Source organism: Rhinopithecus roxellana, chromosome 14 (assembly GCF_007565055.1).
Source record: "Rhinopithecus roxellana isolate Shanxi Qingling chromosome 14, ASM756505v1, whole genome shotgun sequence".
Classification (NCBI taxonomy): domain Eukaryota; kingdom Metazoa; phylum Chordata; class Mammalia; order Primates; family Cercopithecidae; genus Rhinopithecus; species Rhinopithecus roxellana.
Genome location: NC_044562.1, coordinates 127,060,822 through 127,081,464, shown reverse-complemented (window position 1 = coordinate 127,081,464; position 20,643 = coordinate 127,060,822). Strand labels below are relative to the sequence as shown.

At 43.1% G+C, this 20,643-nt stretch overlaps 2 protein-coding genes across 3 annotated transcripts in view; both read right to left on the bottom strand.

The window, feature by feature from the left end:
- LYPD1 (LY6/PLAUR domain containing 1) overlaps window positions 1-5,349 on the bottom strand; it is a 31,906-nt gene extending 26,557 nt beyond the window's left edge. Inside the window, exons 1-3 of one of the 2 annotated variants that reach the window (XM_030916706.1) lie at window positions 3,833-3,884; window positions 3,658-3,726; window positions 2,160-2,297 (exon numbers count right to left, since the gene is read on the bottom strand). In XM_030916706.1, the coding sequence (XP_030772566.1) occupies window positions 2,160-2,297; window positions 3,658-3,726; window positions 3,833-3,884 (259 nt within the window). Of the gene's footprint in view, window positions 1-2,159; window positions 2,298-3,657; window positions 3,727-3,832; window positions 3,885-4,960 lie in introns of those variants that run through there. The other variant, XM_010353566.2, reaches the window with a different exon arrangement.
- A 563-nt stretch (window positions 5,350-5,912) lies between these two features.
- Window positions 5,913-20,643, bottom strand: part of NCKAP5 (NCK associated protein 5) — a 944,753-nt gene continuing 930,022 nt past the window's right edge. The window contains exon 19 of the mRNA XM_030917014.1: window positions 5,913-7,093. Within this exon, the coding sequence (XP_030772874.1) occupies window positions 7,077-7,093 (17 nt within the window). The 3' untranslated portion in view covers window positions 5,913-7,076. The remainder of the gene's footprint in view (window positions 7,094-20,643) is intronic.

Below are 20,643 nucleotides of genomic sequence, written 5' to 3'. Positions count from 1 at the left end.
AAAAATTAAATTGGTCCCTAATAAGTACATGGACATCAAAATGGAAGTGCCTTGGAGGTATGAGCTCCCCCTGGACTTTGCTCCTTTGACGCAGAAACAGATTCATTTGGCTTGCTTCTATGGAGTTCAGGCTTAGAACGCCTTGCTTCCATGTGCACACACCCCGACCTAGCATCCTTCCCTTCATAACCTTTTCCTTTGAGTTCGTTGACTGCTTCTGTTTATCAAACTTCACAATTGAAACTGCCTTATTACTTGATTCTGTCTCGACCTGTTGGGCTGTGACCTGTGGCCTGAGGGGCCTGGTTTGGAGACAAGATGCCCACCCACCTTGTCCGAGCTTACAGAAAACGAGCAACCTTAGGCCAGGCACATGAAGAGTGTGCTGAAGTTTCTGTGGATAAAATGGAAGTTAAAATGCCTCCTCTGCTTCTTTTACAGAGTGGTTTTGAGGACAGAATGAAGCAAGATTAAAAACAGCACTTTGAAAATGGAGTGTGTGGTATTCATCTTAGACACACTTTTACAGAAGAAGAAATGTCTCTCAGAAAAGGAACCTCTTCTGACTCAAATTTAGCTTACATCCCTTTCTCGACCATATCCTAGGTGATAAAACATGACACTCAGATAAGCAGTGGCCTTGTGGACTCTGAAGTTCTTAACGTGTCCACAGTACATTCTCATTTTGTCTGGCTCTAAACTACTGTCTCAAGAAAGCTGCAAATATTTGAACTTAACAATAAAGTGTTAACAGTAATTCTGACTAAAATCACAGCAGTCCCTCTGATAGAAAGGCAGTAAATTTTTTGCTCAGGTAAAACGTAGGAAAGAAACACAAGTAGAAAAAAACCCATTTGTTCAAATTATCCCTATCAATCTTAACTGAAGAATGATCGCCAAGTTTGTTTTGTTTTGCATTATTAGTAGCCCAAATCCCATGTGCCAAAATGATGTTTACTCCATTTCTTGGGATAAGTTACCCTTGAGAGCCAGTATGTCTCAGGCTTCCCAGAAGAGTGATTTTGGTGCAACAAATAATGACCTATAAAAACAGCCCTTACAACTACACACACACAACATAGCACAGTAACAAGCTAGCATCTGCTTTCCAAATAACCATGAGAATAGCAATATGACATTTCCAGGCCCTTCTCTGAGAACAAACAACTTTCCCAAGATGTTGGCTTTAAAACTAGAGTCCTTGCATTGATTTGCCAGTGGGTAAAGGGAATCATATAACAGTTCTAATCACTTCACCGGGTTCTGCAGGCAGTTCACAGAACTAAAGGGAAGTGGGGGCTTTGGTTCATTCAATATCAGCCATAAAGTTATGCTATTTCCCATCTTTTCAATATCCTTAAAATGGCAACGTCTGTGTTTGTGGTTTTGACCTTGAAACTGAAGTAACAGCTCCACCTATTCTCCCAAAGTTCCAGTTATAATTTGGGGAACTTTGAGTTCTAATAAGACAGCTGGGGTAGGGGGTTGGGGGACGGTTGGAAAGTTCTACCTTAGCGAGAAGACCCTTGGTCAGCTAGAGGGAGTAAGGGCTATCCCACAAGACCCCTCCTTCCCTCACAGGATGCTCAGGTCCTCTTCTCAGCCAGCCAGCAGCTAAGCTGGTAGGGCTGAGAACGGCATTCCTTTGAAAGATCTTGGCAATTTGTGCCTGGAAGTTGATGCATTAGTTCTAAAATTAAATAAAGATCCTGTAGTGTTCTTCAAGGAAATATGGTGCGCCTCTATGACAAAACACATTTTTCAAGCTCTGACCTCTGGGAACTTCAACTAGCTCCATATTTCAGGCTGACAGTGCTCACAGGCTACTGTCTAGTTGCCCAAGCCAGGGCTGGTTAGCCATATATTTTCTATCTCCATCAGCTTTTAGCATAGGGAGGTGAAGAGAGTAAATAAAAAGAGGAGAGCCACTAATTTAAATGCACTTCCCCTCCCAAGGCCCTTGGGGAGAAGCCCTGGTAATTAATGAGATTAAAGTAACTTGGAACTCTTCATTTTCCCAGCACTGTAAAAGTAAATCTGCGATAACCAGTGTGTGGGCATTAAATCAGTCAGTCCTTTTTCCTGTTATTTAATGGCCCCCTCACTCCCACCCCACAGCCCAGGCTTCAGAGCGAGGGGGAGGGCTGCCAGGCTCTTACCGGCACTTTGCTCCATCACTTCTTTCTGACACATGTCTTGAACGTTCACCGTGCAATTCACGATGAACTCAGGGGAGGAGCAGTCGTTGTTCAGCTGGAATTCTTCACACTGGTAGCACTGGATTTGCAGCGCAAAGCCTAAGAGAGAGACGCAGTCGGGTTCAGATCCGGCCCCCACAGAGCCCACCCCGGAAATCACGACCATCCCACGCCCCAGAGCGCGGCAGCTCCCGGCCTCTGGGAGGCTTGGGGCTCTGCATTCCTGGGTCTCCGGGTAGGGCCAGATGTGGCTGAAACTGGCAGGGGACGGCGCGGGTACCTAGGGTCCTTTAGGACAAAGTGGAATAGTGCCCGCCACCTCTGGACCCCGGCTCTAGACCCAAAGAGCCCATCCAACACCACCCCAGGCCTTTTCCCAAAAAGTTGAAAGGAGGGTGGCGACGGTACCACCCGAAGAGGGAAGTAGCTCTGGAGAGGTGCGTTAGCTCCAGCCAAAGCCAAAGGATTTGCCTAATTGCTAATTGGTCACAAATTACTTAATTACTATTTTGGCACCATTCGTGATTACATTCGCAGACGTCTTTTCAGTTTTTACTTATTTAATTTTTAAAGTCAGCGTTTCTGTGCCAGGGCTCTGAGGATCCCTGAGCGACCACCTGGGAACAAGGGTGGAGGTGCCAGACGCCAAGTGCTGTTGCGCCGCAAGTCCCCGAGCCCGGGTCTGCGGCCCTTCTCCAGGGCCGTCCCCGCGGCGACCCGGGTGGCCACAGAGGGTGGGAGAGGGCGTTTGTGAGAGCGCGGACCCTGGATCCCGACCCCGCGGCCCCTTCTTCCAGGCCCCTGCTTTCAGGGCAACCGTTCGGCTAGGGTCGGTGGTCGGGGTCCCAGCTCTGCACAGCTTAGTCGGGAGCCAGTAGACGAACTGGAGAGAGGACGCTAGACCTTTGCGCCTCTGGTCGCTTCGGCCTGGCTGTCCTCCGTGTAAGCGCTCCTGTCTAGACCCAACTGCCCGCGTTCCCGCTGCCCCCCATCTATCGCACTCCGAGCGCAGCAACCCAGCTTCAGCCCGGCCGCAGGCTGCCTAGCGCGCCGCTCACCTGTCGGCGGCGCCACTCCCACGGGGTGCCGGAGGCGCCAGACAACTTGGAGGGGTTCGGGTGATGTCGCCCCCTCTTCCTAGCCGAGACTCCAGCAAGGCTCGGACCCTCCCTCCTCCCAAGCCCAGCTTCTGCCGACCATGCAGCCCGAGAAGCTGCAGCCCGATAAGCTGTAGCCCGGAGTCCGGCGAACCCGCCGCTCCCGGCTCTCCTCCTGCAGCGCGGGACTTGGACACTTTCCCAGTCTCGCGCCCCAGGGCACCAATCGCCGCCGCCCAACTCCCGCTGGGCAGCCCCAGGGCAGGGCTGGCCCCGAGGTGGGCGCCTTGGGGGCAAAAGGGCTGGCCGGTAGATGGACTGTGCGCACCTGGCCCCGGCTGCTGGCCTCTGGGCATTCTCACCTGGAAGCAAGAACAATCCGCAAAAAGTTGCCGCGATGCCTAGGACCCACATTCTCCCGGAGTCCCGGGACCGGGAGCGGGTAGGCGCATCAGAGGAGGCGACCGCAGCGGAGGCTGCCCCGGCTGCAGCGGCTGTGGCTGCCGAGGCTGCTGGGGCCCGCGCTGCTGCCGCCGAGACGACGGTAGTAGCTTAGAGGAGCCGCAGGTGCCGCTCGCGGCGCCTGCATCGCCCGCGCTCAGGCTCCTGGCTGCGGGTCTCCGCTCCTCCGGCTCGCGCTGCCTGGCCGAGCACCGCGCCTCCGGAGTTGGCGGCTGAGACTGAAGGAACTACTGGCGATCCGGAGCACCCACAAAAGTCTCGCCTTTTCTCCCCACCTCCCACTCCAGGCACCACGTGACGGCTGCCGAGTTGGGGTGGGGGTGGCGGGCGGGGAAGGCTGGGACCGTCTCTCTACATCCCCACCCCCTTCCTGTCTTCCTCTTCTCCCGCCTCCGCACGTTCCTGGGAAAGGGGCGCCGGGTGCGGGGGGGCGCGGGAGAGGACTGGTAGTTTTCTGAGGTGAAGAGGCTGGAGGTTGGGGGAGCGGCGGGGAGGGCGCAGCAGGTGCCGTGGGGACCTGCCGGGTGCGGACTAGGGTCTGAGGACTGCGTGCCCGGCTGGCCCTTCGGATATAAGGACGCGGCCTCCCCACTCCGCGCCCTTCCAGGACTGGTCAGTACCTCAGCCACTGGGTCCAGCCCACACCGCTGAGGCTGTCCCACTGCGGGCCGCTGGAGCCTGGCGCCCCGGGAGGCTGACAGGAGGGGCGCGCGTTCCCGTGCGCCTGGCAAAGTTCCACGCTCGCAGGCTCCCTAGGGTGTCCTGTGCAGCTGTGCCCCCTCTTCCTCCGAGGCCTGCTGTCAAGAACCCGCTCGGCGTGGCCAGTCTGGAGGGGGGTGTGGTGGGGACACTGCCTTGACTGTCGCGCTTGCCCGGGCCGCCCTCCCTTCTCCCGCCTGCGCGCACCGCTGGAGGGTGCATTGACACCGCCCTGGTCGCCTAGCCTAGGAGAACGCCGTCCCGGGGACACCTGCCGTGAGGTCCCAACAGAAAGCAAATCAGGGTAAAGAAGAGGGTTGCTCTCCTCCATTCCTTGTCGCCAAAACGCCGACCGGCTCCATCCTGCTTTCTCCAAAACCACCGATTATTAGTACATACTCCCACGTCCTCTCCCGGAAGGCCATCCCAGCCTCGGACTCGGCCTCTGGCTGCTCCCCACACCCCTGAAATTCCTCTTCTTTCCGCAAAGTCCAAGTGACCCACCTTGCGTACTCCCGGGGATGCCCCGGTGCTATCTTCGCCTTCCTTCCCGAGCCTTGCAGCAGGTGTTGCGGGAGACCGCTTGCCCGCCGGAGTGCGTTGGTGCCCCCGCCCCCAATCCGCACATTCCCACCCCCTTTCCCCACATCCTTAGGGAGCGTCCATTTCCGTGGAAATCGCCTCCTAAGCTTTGCCCCTTTTCACCCTTTTCTCCCGCGGCCACTTCTTGGGGCAGCTCTCTCCGGCCGGGACGCTGATCATTTATTTCTGCATCCTCCCAGCTGAGCTGGTCTGGAAAGGAGCTTAAATGACTTGCTTTGTAATTCCTCTGCAGAGATCGCTCCGTGTCTGCCTCGGGCTCCTTCTCTCCCTCCCTCCCCCCTTCTTTCATTGCTATTTGGTTAACCCCTCGGGGAGACTGAAATGCTTTGACCATTACTCACCTGTCTGCAGACTCTGATCTTACAATTGGCTAAATGACTATCTCTAGAGCAAAAGGGCCAGTTTATTTATTCCTTCGGGGAACCCATCGCAAGAGCACGTGTGAGTCATGATTCAACTAACTGACTGGGCCAAAAGGTCCTTGAGCAAGTTATTTCCAGTTTTCAGAGGGTGCAATTGTGATATAACTTTTATTCAGAAAGGAAACAAAATGATTTTTTAAAGTCTGAAAGACAAGGACATTTTACATAATTTTCATTTAGGATAAAATAAAACAAATTGCACAAATTAACCAAATAACACTGATCATACAATACTCTTTAAAGAAACAATTATGTGCTAAAGTAGCCATATAGATCCTAAAAATATTTCTATTGTGCCTAGTTTACAAGCTCCTGTACATAAGCAATTATAAATAGTTCACATCTAGAAAAAATACACATAACCTTTAAAATAGAATTTATCCTTACATATAAACAGTCTTTGTAAAAAAAAAGGATATTAAAAAGAATTCTTCGTAGCACCATTAATTTTATTTTTAAAAGTGAACATTGCAAATAGAAATTTGCTTTCATTTTTAGAGTGCCCAGATTTTAATAAAAAGAGCAAGAAGATAAAAATCAAATAATAGGATCATAGAGAAGAACTAAGTAGAAGACAATCTAAAGCAATGTCTGGAAGGAAAAACTGGTATTGGGAATAAAATTCGGTCATTTCTGATACAATGACACACTCCCAATCAGTGTCCACACTTTAGGACCCTTTTCATTTTTCAGCAGAAGCAGAATTACACTGATTACTATCACCTGAATCTCTGGCAAGGAATCTAAAATTGCACTAAAATGAACAGTGCTATCAAATTGAGATTTATGAGATGGAGATGAGGAGGAAGGAACGCTCTGGTTTTTTGGCAGGCCCTGTTGTAGGTTTACAGAGTGTACCCACAAACAATTTGAGGACCAGGACAATGAACATCACAAAAACTTCAGTTGGGATTTTAAAAAATATATTTTATCATCAACTTCTAAGACTTAGTACATTATTTCAAGAGCATGGCGCTGATTCCATTTATTGCTGTCTTTTTTTTTTTTTTTGCTACAAATATAATTTCTCTTCCAAAAAATTTACAACTTCTGTACAAATATTCAAAAAAAGTGCAAAATTAACGATTCTGTATCATAGGTGTGTTTACGCTTAATCCTCTTGAAACACAATAAATGGAGTCTATCTTTATTGCCCTGTCAGAGATATTAGCTCTGGTGGGTTGCCTGCTGTGAATTTGACAATGAAGGCTCTGGTACTGCAATAGTTTATTATTGTCATCTCTACCGAGCAGCGCACCCCCTGCCACCCCCCCGTCCTCATTTCTTAAGCGCTCCAGTCCCAGCTCACTAAGGGAAGAGAAGTCCTTTATACATCATTTGAACCTTGACTGGCACAGGAAGAGAAGCTATCATACAAAGAATCACTCAAAGATTCCAAGTTGTCTACCCCAGGCCGATCTGAAAAAGATGTCAAAGATGTCTCTTCATTTTTTCCTTTTTCTTCCTTCTGTCCTTCAACCTTGTTCAGAGAGTTCTTCTCTTTTTCTAATAAAATCACAGTATTGCTGTGAAATTTATTGAATGACTCCAGGGAAATTTTCGATAATCTATTCTCGGGATCGTCTTTTCTTTCTTCAAGTTGTTTCAATTTCTGCAATAAAAAGAAGAAAATATTAGAAACATATTTCTTTGGAAAATCAAGTTATTCTATCTAATATTCAATTATTGTCTGTATAAAGTACAGTTTAAAGGGATAGAGAAAACCTACAAGTCTTTAACAATCTTCTAGTATAATTAAATGTAATAATAAAGCCAATTTTAGGGATAAATCAGGACTTTAATCATTTTACTGAGATAAATAGGTCCCAATTTGCAAACCAGTTAAGTGCCACTTAATTTCATTTTAAATGGATCCATTTGAAATTTGTTCAGGTAAAGTGCCTTATTTTTCTTCATCAAAGTTTCAGACTCCTCTCTTTCCTTGCTAACTGTTAGTTGTACTTTTTCTAAATATGAGTAGGGATTGAATTTCAGCCAGAATTTATGGTAATTTTTTTTTTTTTTAAAGAAGACATAAAAATCCCTTAACTTGCCATTTTCGAATACATGTTAAGCTTGTTAGACGCACTGCCATTTTGGTATTTTGTCCCTTTATGGGACTTAAGCCATTTGAAAGAGATCTCCAGGTTTTTGGGTGTAGATCCCAGAAGGCCCAAGGGCTTAAAAATTAAAGTGGCAGGTGAACAGCTGAGTAACCCCTCTGCTCCAGAAGGTCTAGTAATACCAGTTTATACTGGGATATTACTGTTATGAATACCCTGTGTGATGTTATAAAGCACTGCAACCAAATTCAATAATTATTATAGGTAAACCCTGTAAACATAAATATATTCGGTTGCTCAGTTGGCTCCTAAGGGCTAAGGTGAGGACAGAAGGAGCCACTGATGCCAAAAACAATGACAAGAACAGATGTGTAAAAGTGTCTACAATGTTTCTCATCTTCTTTTCCTCTTTCCAGCAGAAATTCCATCCAAACACAAGAAAGAAGCAGGCCCAGGGGCTTAGAGATGATAGTAAGTGTTACCATTTTTAAGCATCCACTAGGTAAAAGACGCTTAAAGGATTCTGTCAGCTTTTTCACAAACTGGAAAGTAAACATCCCCATTTTAAACAGAAGGCATGCAAGGCTCAGAGTGACAGAGGTATTTGCCAAAGGTTGCCCAGCAAGTGGCAGAGAACAGGATTTGAATTTCTATCTGGCTGCCTTCCACGCTCTTGCTCTTTCCATTAAACCATGTTCTTACGTAATAAAGGACAAAATGTCCTGTTTTCCATTTTGTTACCCAAAAATTCCACTTAAATAGCTTGCCAAACCGTCTCTAACATGTGCAGTTCTGCTGTGCACCATGCTCCCCACCCCCAACATTGTTATGCTGGACTTACAAGGTTGCAATGAGGAAACTGTTTTGATTGGGGAAAATAGATATAGTCAAAGCCTATGGATTCTCACATGCTAAATATTTAACAGAAAGAGAAGACAGAGATGGAAGTGGATGGCTTCTGTGTTCCAAGAGCAGACACGGGCAGAATTTCTCTGCTATAGGAAATGATATAATTCTACGGGAAGATTTGAAAATCATCCTAGATCTAGTGCTTATTTCATTATACTATTAACGTGCAGAAGCATTACTCACGGAGCTAATTTTCAATCTCAAACAGCTATCCTGAAACCAGAGGCAGGCTAAGGAACAGACTCCTAGCTGATTACAGAAAAGTGGCTCCATAATTAGAAATAACTCCATCCAAGGGCCCCTTTTAATACTATGCCAATTTGCCTACATTTACCAAACGTAGGTAAATAAAGGGCATTCAATGCAATTTTCTCTTTACCTGGATGTCTTCTCCCTTTTTCTTCATTTAAGAACCACAAGTATTTTTCTTACCTATTTCTCATCTATGTGGATCTCAAATTCATTAAACACACACTAATTAGAGAAGCTAGTGCAAGGCAGGCTGAAGGCTTTGGTACTGAGGATACACAGCTGAATAAAACTGTGCCCTGCAGGGGATCGTTGAGGCCCTCAGGGCAGAGAGGCTGAGCTTCAATCTCAGCTTGGCCCTTTCATGGGCTGAGTGCTACAAGCATCCTTCTTCAGGTGTAAAAGGGTGATAAAACACATCTTTATTTCAGGATTGCAATACGTATTAGAAATAAAGAACTTTAAAGCTCTGGCAGAGAGTAGTAGGTGCACAGTAAATGTAAGGCTGGATTCTTAGTCTAGAATGGTGGTTCTCAAAGTGGGTTCCCCAGACCAGCAACATCAAAATCACCGAGAAGTTTGCTAGAAATGCAAGTTCTTGGATCCCACCTAGACCTACTACATCGGAAACTCTGAGGGCCAGCAATCAGTGTTTAACAAGATTACCAGGTGATTCTGATACATACTGAAATGTGAGACCCACTGGTCTAGAAGAACATGAGCCCTGGCGGGAAGACAGACAGGTGGAAAGTATAATTCGTTGTGAAATGGTGGAATATGGAAAGAGTTAATTACCATTAAAACACTCGCTGTCATCAGGTTTTCAAATGTTTCAGGCTTGCAGAGTTGTTGCTTCAGTTAATTATAACAAAGAAAACCTACACCTGACAGGGAGGTTATAGAAATGAAAGAAGGGACCATCATTTAAAAAAAAAAAAAAGCAAACAAGAAACATGACCTTCTCGGGTTTCCTTTTATTTTTAGAGTTTTGATGAAAAGTGAGTGCAGACATATTCCTTGACTGTAAAAGCTACATCCGTGCAAAAGTGACCATAGGGGCCAACTAGCTTTCAGCCTCCAGGCAGAGCAGTCATAAGGAGTGGTGAGGGCTGCAGCCAGCTCAGGAGCATGTGCTGGATCTAAAGGCATAGCAGCTACTTAGATCTAGCTGTGCAGAAATGTGGGTGCAGATCTTTTGATTTCAAAGGTGAGGAGATACATCTAGATCAATATTTGCTTATATTTAAAATTCACCGGCTTTTAATTACTGGCTCACATTTAAAGAAAACAATCACAAAATACCCAGTATGCATACCAAATTGAAATATTTGCACTGTTTGAGATTCTGAGCCAGGGATGTTGTTTTATCCTTTTTTTTTTTTTTTTTTTTTTTTTTTAACAGTGTCCTACCTTGCCTCCTCCACTCCCCTATTCCGCTTCCCCCAGCTTTCTTTTCAAAGGCCTAGTCCAATGCTAAATCATCAGTAGTTTCTTAACGGGGACTTCCCCTAGCATCAGAAGAGTCTTAACTATGTCTTTGGGCTCCTCAAGTGGTTCTGCCAGCTAAGAATAAAAGCACTAAAGTGGCTTACTTTTCTACCCTATAGGAGCATACCGAACCTCAATATTGTCTTGTCAGATCTCAGATAGTTTTAAAATTTTGTAGTTGAATAACATTTAGATTTAACATATAAGGAGGGATTGAGGTGAAACAATAATGTGTTAATGATCTATCTGGCACATGATAACAAAATAACGCACATCAGTTTGCAGCAACTATATGTGAAAGTGCTTTGCAAACTAATCACGGTCATAACAGTTACCATTTAACAGTGTGTGTTCTGTATAGACACCTGGCTAAGCATAGTGCATAGATTATATGTTTCCATCCTCACATGAATTCTACAGGGTGGGTGCCATTAGTATCTCCATTTATAGGCAATCAAGGCTTGAGGAAGGTAAGTAACTTGTTTAAGGTCCTGTAGCAGTATGGGATGGACTTTGGATTTAGATCTAGGCCATCTACCTGCAGAGATGAAGCTCTCAACTTTCATCTTGGAAAAGTACTTTATGAATATTAGACAGTATTATCTTTAAGGGAAGCATCTGAAATAGCAATTACAGATCAAAAACAATAATGATAGATCCAGTGAAGATTAGTGTTTGACAAGAATTGTGTAGGTTCCATAAAACATTGCCAATTCCTTCCTAGGTTGTGCTTCATCAGAATGATGATGAAATTAATCTACTACATCTGTCACCTATAGGTGGCAACAGTTGTACAGATGACTTTTTGGTGTATTTTTTTTTTTTTTTTTTAAACTGCACTTGGGAATAAAAGTAGGACTAAACAGGCAAGATGAAAATACATTTTCAAGTTTAAATAAATAGCTTTGCATGTTCTTAAAATATTTTCCTGCCTTTAGTGTAACCATGGAATTATTAGTGATAATTCGAGCAAGAAGTATATAGTGACATATTCTCCAGAAATCTCTTGAGAATTAGACCTTTATTAATTTAATTCCTTGTAGTCAAGCAGTCATTCAATCAAACCTATCTACTATGTGACCAGCTTTGTGCAAATAGTCTTGTGGTCTTGATTCTCAGAGGAAGTTTTATAGAAGAGGATGCTCTTGGAATGGGTTTGAAGGGCAAATAGGATTGAAATATACAGAAAGGAGGAGGGAGGGCATTCCAATAAATATCCATCTGTTATGCCCCTATTGCATCTGTACAACACTGTGTAGTCTACTTCAGGACCAGGAGTTGCCCAGAGGGTCTCTCCCTTTGGGGATTCTGTAGTAGACAATTAATCACTATAAAGAGAAATAGAGACATGCCTACCCCAAGAGGTTCTAGGAAACTTAACCAGACTCATGAAAGTATCAGCCAGTATGTGGGTTATAAAAAGCTTTGACTTCCAAACCATGTTCTCATATATGATCTCACTTTGCTCTTCCATCAGCCTGGAAGGTCAAGGAGGCCAGAGTCAACTGTACTTTCCATGTGATATTTATGGAATCTGTGATTCACACAGATTCAAATCCAAGTAAAACTAGGCCTGAAAACTTAGTTTTCTGATTTTTCACACAAAAATTCACAGCAGCTTTTTTTTTTTTTTTCTAACAGTTCACAATAGTCATGAAGTAGAGATTTCTGACTAGAGCAATATCCTGAACACCAAGAAGGATAAAACTGGAGGAGATATGGACCCTTGCCATAAGGAAGAGGTGGAAAACATATAAGGTGATACAGAAAAACTCAAGTGATAAACTAGCAAAAAATATATGCATGATGGTATCAGCTTCAAAGAGATACATGTTATGTGTGTACAGCCAGAATCTCCTGTCCATGGTAGAGGAGAACAAGCAGCAAATTCATGAAATAATGCAATCAATTATTATTCTATGATAAATGCTATTCTTTCATTATTTCAAATACATTTCCATCCTTTGATTATATCTTAAAAATATTGGTTAGTATATCTACTGTAAATGTCAGGAAGAGATCAAATCTATTTGTGAAATTCAAATGCAGCATCATTCCTCAGCTGGGCACTAACATTTACATTGAGGATTGGAGGCTTTTAGCACAAGTTAATGCAAACAGGACTTTAATCAACATAATTTCTTATTTCTCTATTGCTATAGAGATTCACTGCCAATGGATCAAGAAAACATGTGGTAGAAAAATAGCCCTCTTTATAAAGTGTTTTTACTACGAGTTAGGTACTGGGTTGAATGCACTGCATGAATTATCTCATTTAATCCTAACAGCAAGGCTATGAGATAGCACCATTATCATCCCCATTATACAAATGAGAAAATGCAGACAGAGAGGTCTAAATGTTAGTCCACATATATGTGGCCAATAAGTTAGGCAATCAGGATTTGAGCAGAGACAGTCTGACTACAGGACTTGGGATCTTAATCACTGTATATTACCCCAGTATTTAAAAACCAGCGTGCAATTCCTGACATTGTGCTAATTAGTTGTGTAAACCCTTTGACCCTTAGTTTCTTCCCATTAAAGGTTTCTTTGAATCTTCCCAGTCTATAAAGCTCTGTTACTCTAAAATATTCTCAATTGGATATGTTCTGGGGGTCTATTACTGGAATTTTAGGTGGCACAATAACCAACCCTAACGCCCCTCTTCTCCACCTTAGTTCTCAATGACTTTAAAAAATAAAAGAAAAAGGCTGATGGGAGGCCAAAAGATCACCTTTACCAGGAGAAAGTTTGACTGGAGAACAAGGTTTCCATCTGTAAAGAAGTGGGTTTCCTAACACTGATCCCAAGAAATAGACAAGTTTAGTGATCAGCAGCCCTGGGCTGGGTAACAAGTGTCTTCCTGTAAAAACTACAGCATGAAGGAATACAACAGAATTTTGTGCTTCTGACAGTCTGATTCCAGAGGGAGACTGGGAAGTGCAAGAAGTGGGCAGCAGCACTTGCAGTTCCCTTCCTGAACTTGCTAGGCAAGTCAGTCTCTCATTCCCTGGGAGAAGTGAATAAGGGGGCCCAGAGATTCCCGGAGGGTTACCCTAGGAAGCTCCTTCCATGTGGAAACATTCAAAATTGAGAAGAAGGTGTACAAGGCGTCCCTTACTACCACCCAACATCTCTCATTACGTATGATGCAGATTTTAACTAGCTAGTCATACATGAAGGCCAAGAAGATGCAGGAAAATTCTGGTGCTGCAGGGAGTTAGTTTGCGCAGCGAGGCCTCTCTGTGGGCAAAGAAATGGGAAGGAGGTGATCTAGCAGGTGTGAAAGATGGCAGAGCTTCCATTTGGAAGCAAATAAATGAAGTCTAAGAGACAGTCTGTTTAATCAAGGGTTTTGGGTTGAAGCTGAACATATGATTTACCCCATCCCTTTACTCATGAACAAATCTTGAGCACTGAGAAGATGGATTCAGGGAAGAGTTTTACGTTATGTTGTTGCTTCTTGCTGTGGGAATGGGGAGGAGGTATTTTAATCCAAGGTCTCTTAGTTGAAGACTTGTGCACATCTCAAAGTCTATGTTAAGTGCTATTTGCGAGGGGCAGGCCAACCTCAAGGGAAAAGATGCAGCTCAAGTTATTTCTCTTTTCTCAGAGGCACTAGTTAATCTTTTCCTTAATGCCACCTCTTACTGCATTCCTGGTGAAGCTACTTTCTAGATGAGGCATAAAAATAGATAGAATGACCTTTGGTGATCACTAGAGACCCCTCCACACTTTTCTCAAGAGTTGTGATATTAACCCTGTTAACCTGGTCAAATTCCAACTTTGATAATTACTTTCTCCCAGTGCTCAGTTCCCTCTATTACCTCAACTGGACACATTACTCTTCACTTGCCCTTCTGAAAAATTAATGTGACGCATTGGTAATAGAGAACCACTCTCTCCCTCCAACCACACTCAGGGAGATGTGATTTGGCACTTGGGGGCACTCTGTTTTCTTACTGGGGTCCTAGAGATTCTTCAGTATCCTCAGGGCAAACAGATTTTATTAGGTGAAAGAGTAATTTTCAGCAGAGATGTGTTTTTATGACTATATTAACTGTATTGCTGTCCTTTACTGTGATCGATGGATTTCAATGACCTCTCCTGGAACCCCTGAACCCAGAGGGGGAAAATGAACTTACTTTTTGAGAAAAAGAACAAGCAGACAGAAGGTCAGTGGGAAGCTTACGGTTGTTAGAAAATAATACACCTTGTAGAAAGGAAAATGATGCATTTTGAAGATAAACAATGGCCACAAAGGACATTTAAACACTAGATCAAGAGTACTGAAGGAAAGAGAAGTCATTTTATCAGTGATGAGATACATCCCCATATATGGAAAATGGGGGAAAGATGGGAGGAGATGTCCCTTAGGAGGAAGACAAAGTAGCAGGAAGATAACCACAGATTTGCTTATGGCATAGAAAGGCATCTGGGAAGAGGAAAGGCGTGTAAATTGGGGTAAAATTCTTATATGAATACGTAAGACATTTGTGATTTCTGCAAACTCTGATGTAGCGTCATCATTTCCAATGCCCATTTGAAAATTTGGATTTTCTGTTTTCCAGGGGGTGAACAGATCCACAAAGATAATTTAAAACATAGGTTGACTGCCCCTAATAATGCTTCAGATTTGATGAGTTGTGGTCAATTTCTCTGAAAGTAAAAATGTGCACTATTTTCTGATGATCCAGAGTTGGGCAAACAAGACAGCTCATTGCTATCAGTCTGCGTAAGCAGCTTAACTAACTGGAACATGTTTCTCTGTGTTGTTAGATTCCTTTTTCTTCTAGCACAGTAATATTAATTAAATAATTTATGCAGGAATGAGAGTTGAGCAGTTCCTAAGAACTTCTAAATCTGTTCAAGTAAGGTTAAGAATTTCAGCTGACAAGAGTGAGGTCATCGAGATTTTCTGCTTTTAATTTATATATACCATTATGAGTAAAAATAAATATATATACTATTCACTTGACTTAAAAGATTGATTAGCCTTTTTTTTATTTTTTACTACCCTTTCCATCATTTTATGTCTTAAATATGTCTTAAACCTGTCTGTTCAGCAAGCTGGGCCATGGCAGGCTTAGATGTCACTGTGCTTGTAGCATAAAAAGTCCATGAACTTTTGTCAGATGAAAATGCAGCATTCACTTATGTATTATACCATGATAACTCTATGTTTTAACTTTGGAGTGATAGATTTTTGACTGTTTGTAAAAGAAAAAAATATATATTTTTTTTTATGAATCAGGTGAATATAAAAAAAGCTTATACTACTATTTTTCCCATGCAAGTTCTCCTTCCAAAAGAAAATCTCCATTAGAGATTGGTGGACATCATAAAATTATACCTGAAAGTGCTAAGTTTTTATGAGGTATGTTGTGAGTGCCAAAGCTAGGGAAAAACATTCTATGTTATTCATTAACCTATATAAATAACTAGATGACCTGGAATTACTTCCAACAGAGTTTGGTAGGCCATTTAGGAGCCACAATGCATTATGGCACCCAATTTATTAGGCACTTTACAACAGCTGTGGAATTAAATGGGCCTGCAAGCTAAGGTTCATCCAGGAACATGCTGATATTGGAGGATGCAAGAATGTTTGCTCCACTGATGTGTGATTCATTTCCTACTGCAATTCATGTTTTAGGTCAAGAGCTGGTCAGCTTTTCATTTGGATAAAGCTATTTGACATATTGAATCCTGAGAGACAGGACAATTCAGAATTGGAACAAATTTATTGATCCTTATTCTGAAAAGAAGAATTTTTTTTTTTTCATGGGAATTATTTTAAAGATTCTTTCAACAATCAATTCTGTGTTGCACTCTAGTTCATGGCAACAACTGTAGGATGCTCTTAACGGCCACTACCCGGGAAGCACTGGGGTCCTAGAATGAGGAGACATGCTGGTGGAGAGGTTGCCAATGGGAACCTGTTTCCATTCCGGATTCCATCCCTTGCCCTACTACAATATGACAGTGACATCACTTCAACTCTGTACCCAGATTGTAATGAATACTTAAATAGGGAGTCTGCTGTTCCTGCCACATCATTTGTTTATTCTTCAGATATTTACCAAGTACCTACAATGTACCAGAAAGTATTCTAGATAGTACAGATACAGTAGTGTATGAGAAAAGTCACATGGAATACACATTAAGGACTCTTTAATATGAAGTAAATATGGAGCAAAGCATCAGATATACCGGAAAGTGAGTCCCTGAAAACTGCCTCGTTGAGTTAGAATCATCTACCCAGTCTGCTCTTTGGTCTAATAATTGCACCTAGAACACAAATATCCTGTCAAACTCAGAGTTATGGATGTGCCCACCCCAATGGTATTTCTGGAATAATTCCCTGGATTTTCTAAAGCTTCTTTTGATCTTCCTCCATTTTCAGTCTGTAACATCATTGAGGCAGATTTTGTTCATAGGTTAACTAGTTACTATTTACACTCACCTTTCTTAACTTTTCTGAGTCTAATGACTTTCTGAATTTGACATGTTTAAATCAGAATTTCTTTCCCTTTACTTTTTTTTTTTTTTTTTAAGAGACAGAGTCTCGCTCTGTCACCCAGTCTGGAATGCAGTGGTGTGATCTCGGCTCACTTCAACCTCTGCCTCCCGGTTCAAGAAATTCTCCTGCCTCAGCCTCCCAAGTAGCTGGGATTACAGGCGTGCACCTCCATGCCTGGCTAATTTTTGTGTTTTTAGTAGAGATGGGGTTTCACCATGTTGGCCAGGCTGGTTTCGAACACCTGACCTCAGGCGATCCACCTATCTCAACTTCCCAAAGTGCTGGGATTACACCCAAAGTGCTGGGATTACAGGCGTGAACCACCACACAAAGCCTAAATCAGAATTTCTTCCTTTTTCTCTAATTCCATATTGTTGTCAATAGTAAACAAATTTGATAACTTTTTTTGCTTTTAGTGAAGGGCTGCTAGTTCTGTTTCTATGATATTTCATCCACAGAGATCTTTCTTTCTATGAGTTTCTGGCCTAAATGGCCACATTATTCATCTGACCCTGAGCTTATATCCATTCTATTGTATAGGCTTTTTTCATATCCCACTTCTCAACTAAATTGCAAGCCTCAAGAGGACATGGACTAGATTTTATTCTGCTTTTCTTCTCAGATTCTAACACTGTGTCTTGAATATCTTAGATGCTCGATGAATGTTGCCACTGATAGATCTTTCACTCCATTATTTCCTTCTAGAGTTCACAGGACTGACTGAGTGTTCTTTTATGTGTTTTTCCATAATGAAGAGACACAGGCAATAAGATCATTTCAGATTGTCACCTAACTTGTGATAATACAGTTGCTTTCCTATCCCTGGACCTTCCCCCCAAAGTTGACAAAATATACTGTGCTGTGAAACTGCAGGACTTTGTGTGACATGGCAAGAAGTACTGTAGGATTGGATTGAGTCTATAGATGGATGAATATGCTATCTGTTCTGACATGCCAAAAGGACCAGAGGGAGAGGGTACTGCTTGAATAGAACCTAAAAACAAAAAATTCTTCCAACTTCATTAGCCCAAATGGATGGAAAGAAAAGGAGGGCAGGCAGATTCCAGGTTAGCATCAAGAACCAGGACACTTCTTGGATTAATGGAGGTCTGACTATTGGTTACTTTGGCAACAGCAATTTCCTTTTTGTCAAGAGCAAAGACATGTGGATTCACCTCCCACGGTCATGCTGGTTTGGCAGCTCTGAGCCATCTGGGGCCTTCTCTTGTACCTCTAGGTAGGCTTGGTCAGCAGCTGGGTGAGGCAACAGCTGCCACTGCTTTATGGAAATCCAGGTGCAATAGCCAATACAATAAGCTCCTCATGGGGCAAAATGTTGTTGGAAAGAGCAGGCCCATGATACTACGTTGGTTCAAAAGTAATTGTGCCAACCTACTAGATGGTACAGACATTATATCTACCCTTTTCTTAAATTCTTTCTTCAGCCAACAAGTGTTGCCTCATCTGGTCTGAGCCGAGTCCAGGCAATTTGCTCAAATTCAGACTCCTAGTTCTTTCAGGGAGAGGAAGCTTGGTGACCCATCTTGGTGCTTTCAGGTGAGAATGGAAACATCATGCTGATGACATTCTTAGAGGCAGCAATGAGATTGACTATTTGAGTGATAAACCTACAAATATTACTGGATGTATCAAACCAAGAAATTAAACTGTAGGGAGATTAAATTATAGCTGTCATAGCACAAAATTCTAGTATCAGGTAGCATTGGTACTAGCAGATGCTATTTAGTCTCTCTCTGCCACATGAAATATATTCATTCAGCAACCTGAATACTGCATTATAAAAAGTATTCTCTTCAGCTGGCTTTATGCCACTTTATCAAGTTTAAGTCAGCCATTCGCTACAATAAAAATAAACTTTATTTTTGTCTCACATGCACAGAACAATTTAATTTTTAAATTAATGTGAAAGTGAAAGGCGCCTTGCTCCAAGAGAAGTATGTCTGCCCCGCATGGCTGTGTAAACACAATGCGATTGCTATGAGAATTAAATATGGATCAGCAAAATCAATAGTTAATTGTATAACTCAGGGTCTTTCATTTCAGTTCTAATCTGTAAAGAAGGTCCAGGGGATGTTTGCTTTTGATTTTCTTAAAATATTATTTAAAACCCTTCTGTCAGACAAAGAGTTCACAGGGTCTTTACATTGTTTCCGTAAGTTATTTGGCTTGTGAGTAGTCAAGGTCATATTGATCGCCCAGCCTCTCCAGTTTTCCTTTTAAAATTCAGTATCTTTATCCCTCAAACTGCCTCATTCTGAGTATCTGGCTTGCAGTTAAACAAATTTTATTGCAAAAATAACCCAACATAACAGGTGTCTTGTACCAGACATGGATGGACTAGTTGGATTTAAAATGCCTTTTCGTCCACGTAATGGTACCATTACATAGGTGGTTAAGCAGTCCCCTTCCCCCAAAAGTTGACAAAATACACCGTGCTGTGAAAATGCAAGACGTTGTGTGACATGGCAAGAAGTACTGTAGGACTGGGTTGAGTCTATAGATAGACAAATATGCTATCTGTTCTGACATCCCAAAAGGACCAGAGGGAGAGGGTACTGCTTGAATAGAAACTGAAAAAAAAAAAGCTTCCAATCTCATTAGCCCAAATGGATGAGAAGGGAAGGAGGGCAGGCGGGCCTTCTCTTGCAAAAAGAGTAGCACAGTGACATGCGGAAGACTGTGGGGGTAACAGGCGGACTGCCTTGACCCCTGTGATATCACAGCAGAGCTAAAAATGTAATGTTTGAACTTCTTTTCCCTTTAAAGTGTAACCTTTCATATAATAAGTTAAGCCTTGCTCTCTCTTACATATTGTTAGAAGCCTTCATCCATTTTGGGGACTGAAGGCAAAATAATTCTTGAAATAATGAATCATTTTTCTCTTACCAGCTTGTCCAGAAATCCCATGATTATTTTGCTGTAGCAGACAATGACCTTCTCAAAGGAAGCCTATCAAATGCTCAAGATAAATAATGAGAAGGTCTCTTTCTCCTGCCTCCAGGAAAAAATTGCACAGAGGAAAAATGTTTGCTAAAGCATTAATATGTTCATCCCAGGATGGGAAGCAGCTTGGTCCAAAAGAAACAGAGTGGCACATGTGTTTGTGTGTGACCAGTGGCCCCATTCAACAGGACTCCTGGGGTGGCATCCGTGGAGGGGCCTTGGGGGACACACCTAAGCCCTTCATCCACGTTGAAAACGAATGTTTCTCTGGTGGCAGACAGGGCACCTTCTAAACTTCCTGACTCATGAGCAAATTAACTCAAGGTAAGGAAGCGCTGGGTAATGCCATCTCTCAACAACCTAGAAAAAACATGGTTCTGCTTTAGTAGGGCCTGGAACTACAATTAATGGTAATGAATTCCCTCTTCCCCCACATTCCCAACTTCCCACCAGGCAGCGAATACTCAGGGGGCAAAGGAAGCTTTCCTTCTGTTTTTCTCTCCATGGAAGCAAGGTTTCGCAGAGTAGGTAGAGAGCTGCAGTAGAAATTGCAACTTTCCCATGATTTAAGTGCTTTGGCTGCCCTGGAGAATAGGGCTGATTTCTCAGGGCAAAAGTCATCTGCCCATCCATTTATGGCTCTTGTCCAGTCTGTGGACAGCTGAAGACACAGATCTTAACTCCAGGAGTTGGTGTAAGATCCTTCCCAGCAATGAAATGGAAAGGCGTTTCAAAGATATAGGGTCCTCTATGGGAAGAGGTGGGATACTTGGGAGGCGAGGAAGAAAATTCTCGATTCCCAGGCAAGCTCAGGAATCAATGGGCTGAACCAAGTAGTACCCAATGGCTGGGTAGGGGCAAGGGTAAAAAAGCAATCTGAAAAGTAATCAGGATTCAAATGATCCAGGGATTTGCAGATAAAATTAAAACTGCTCAGCAACACTTCAGGAAAAAAAAAAAAGTCAG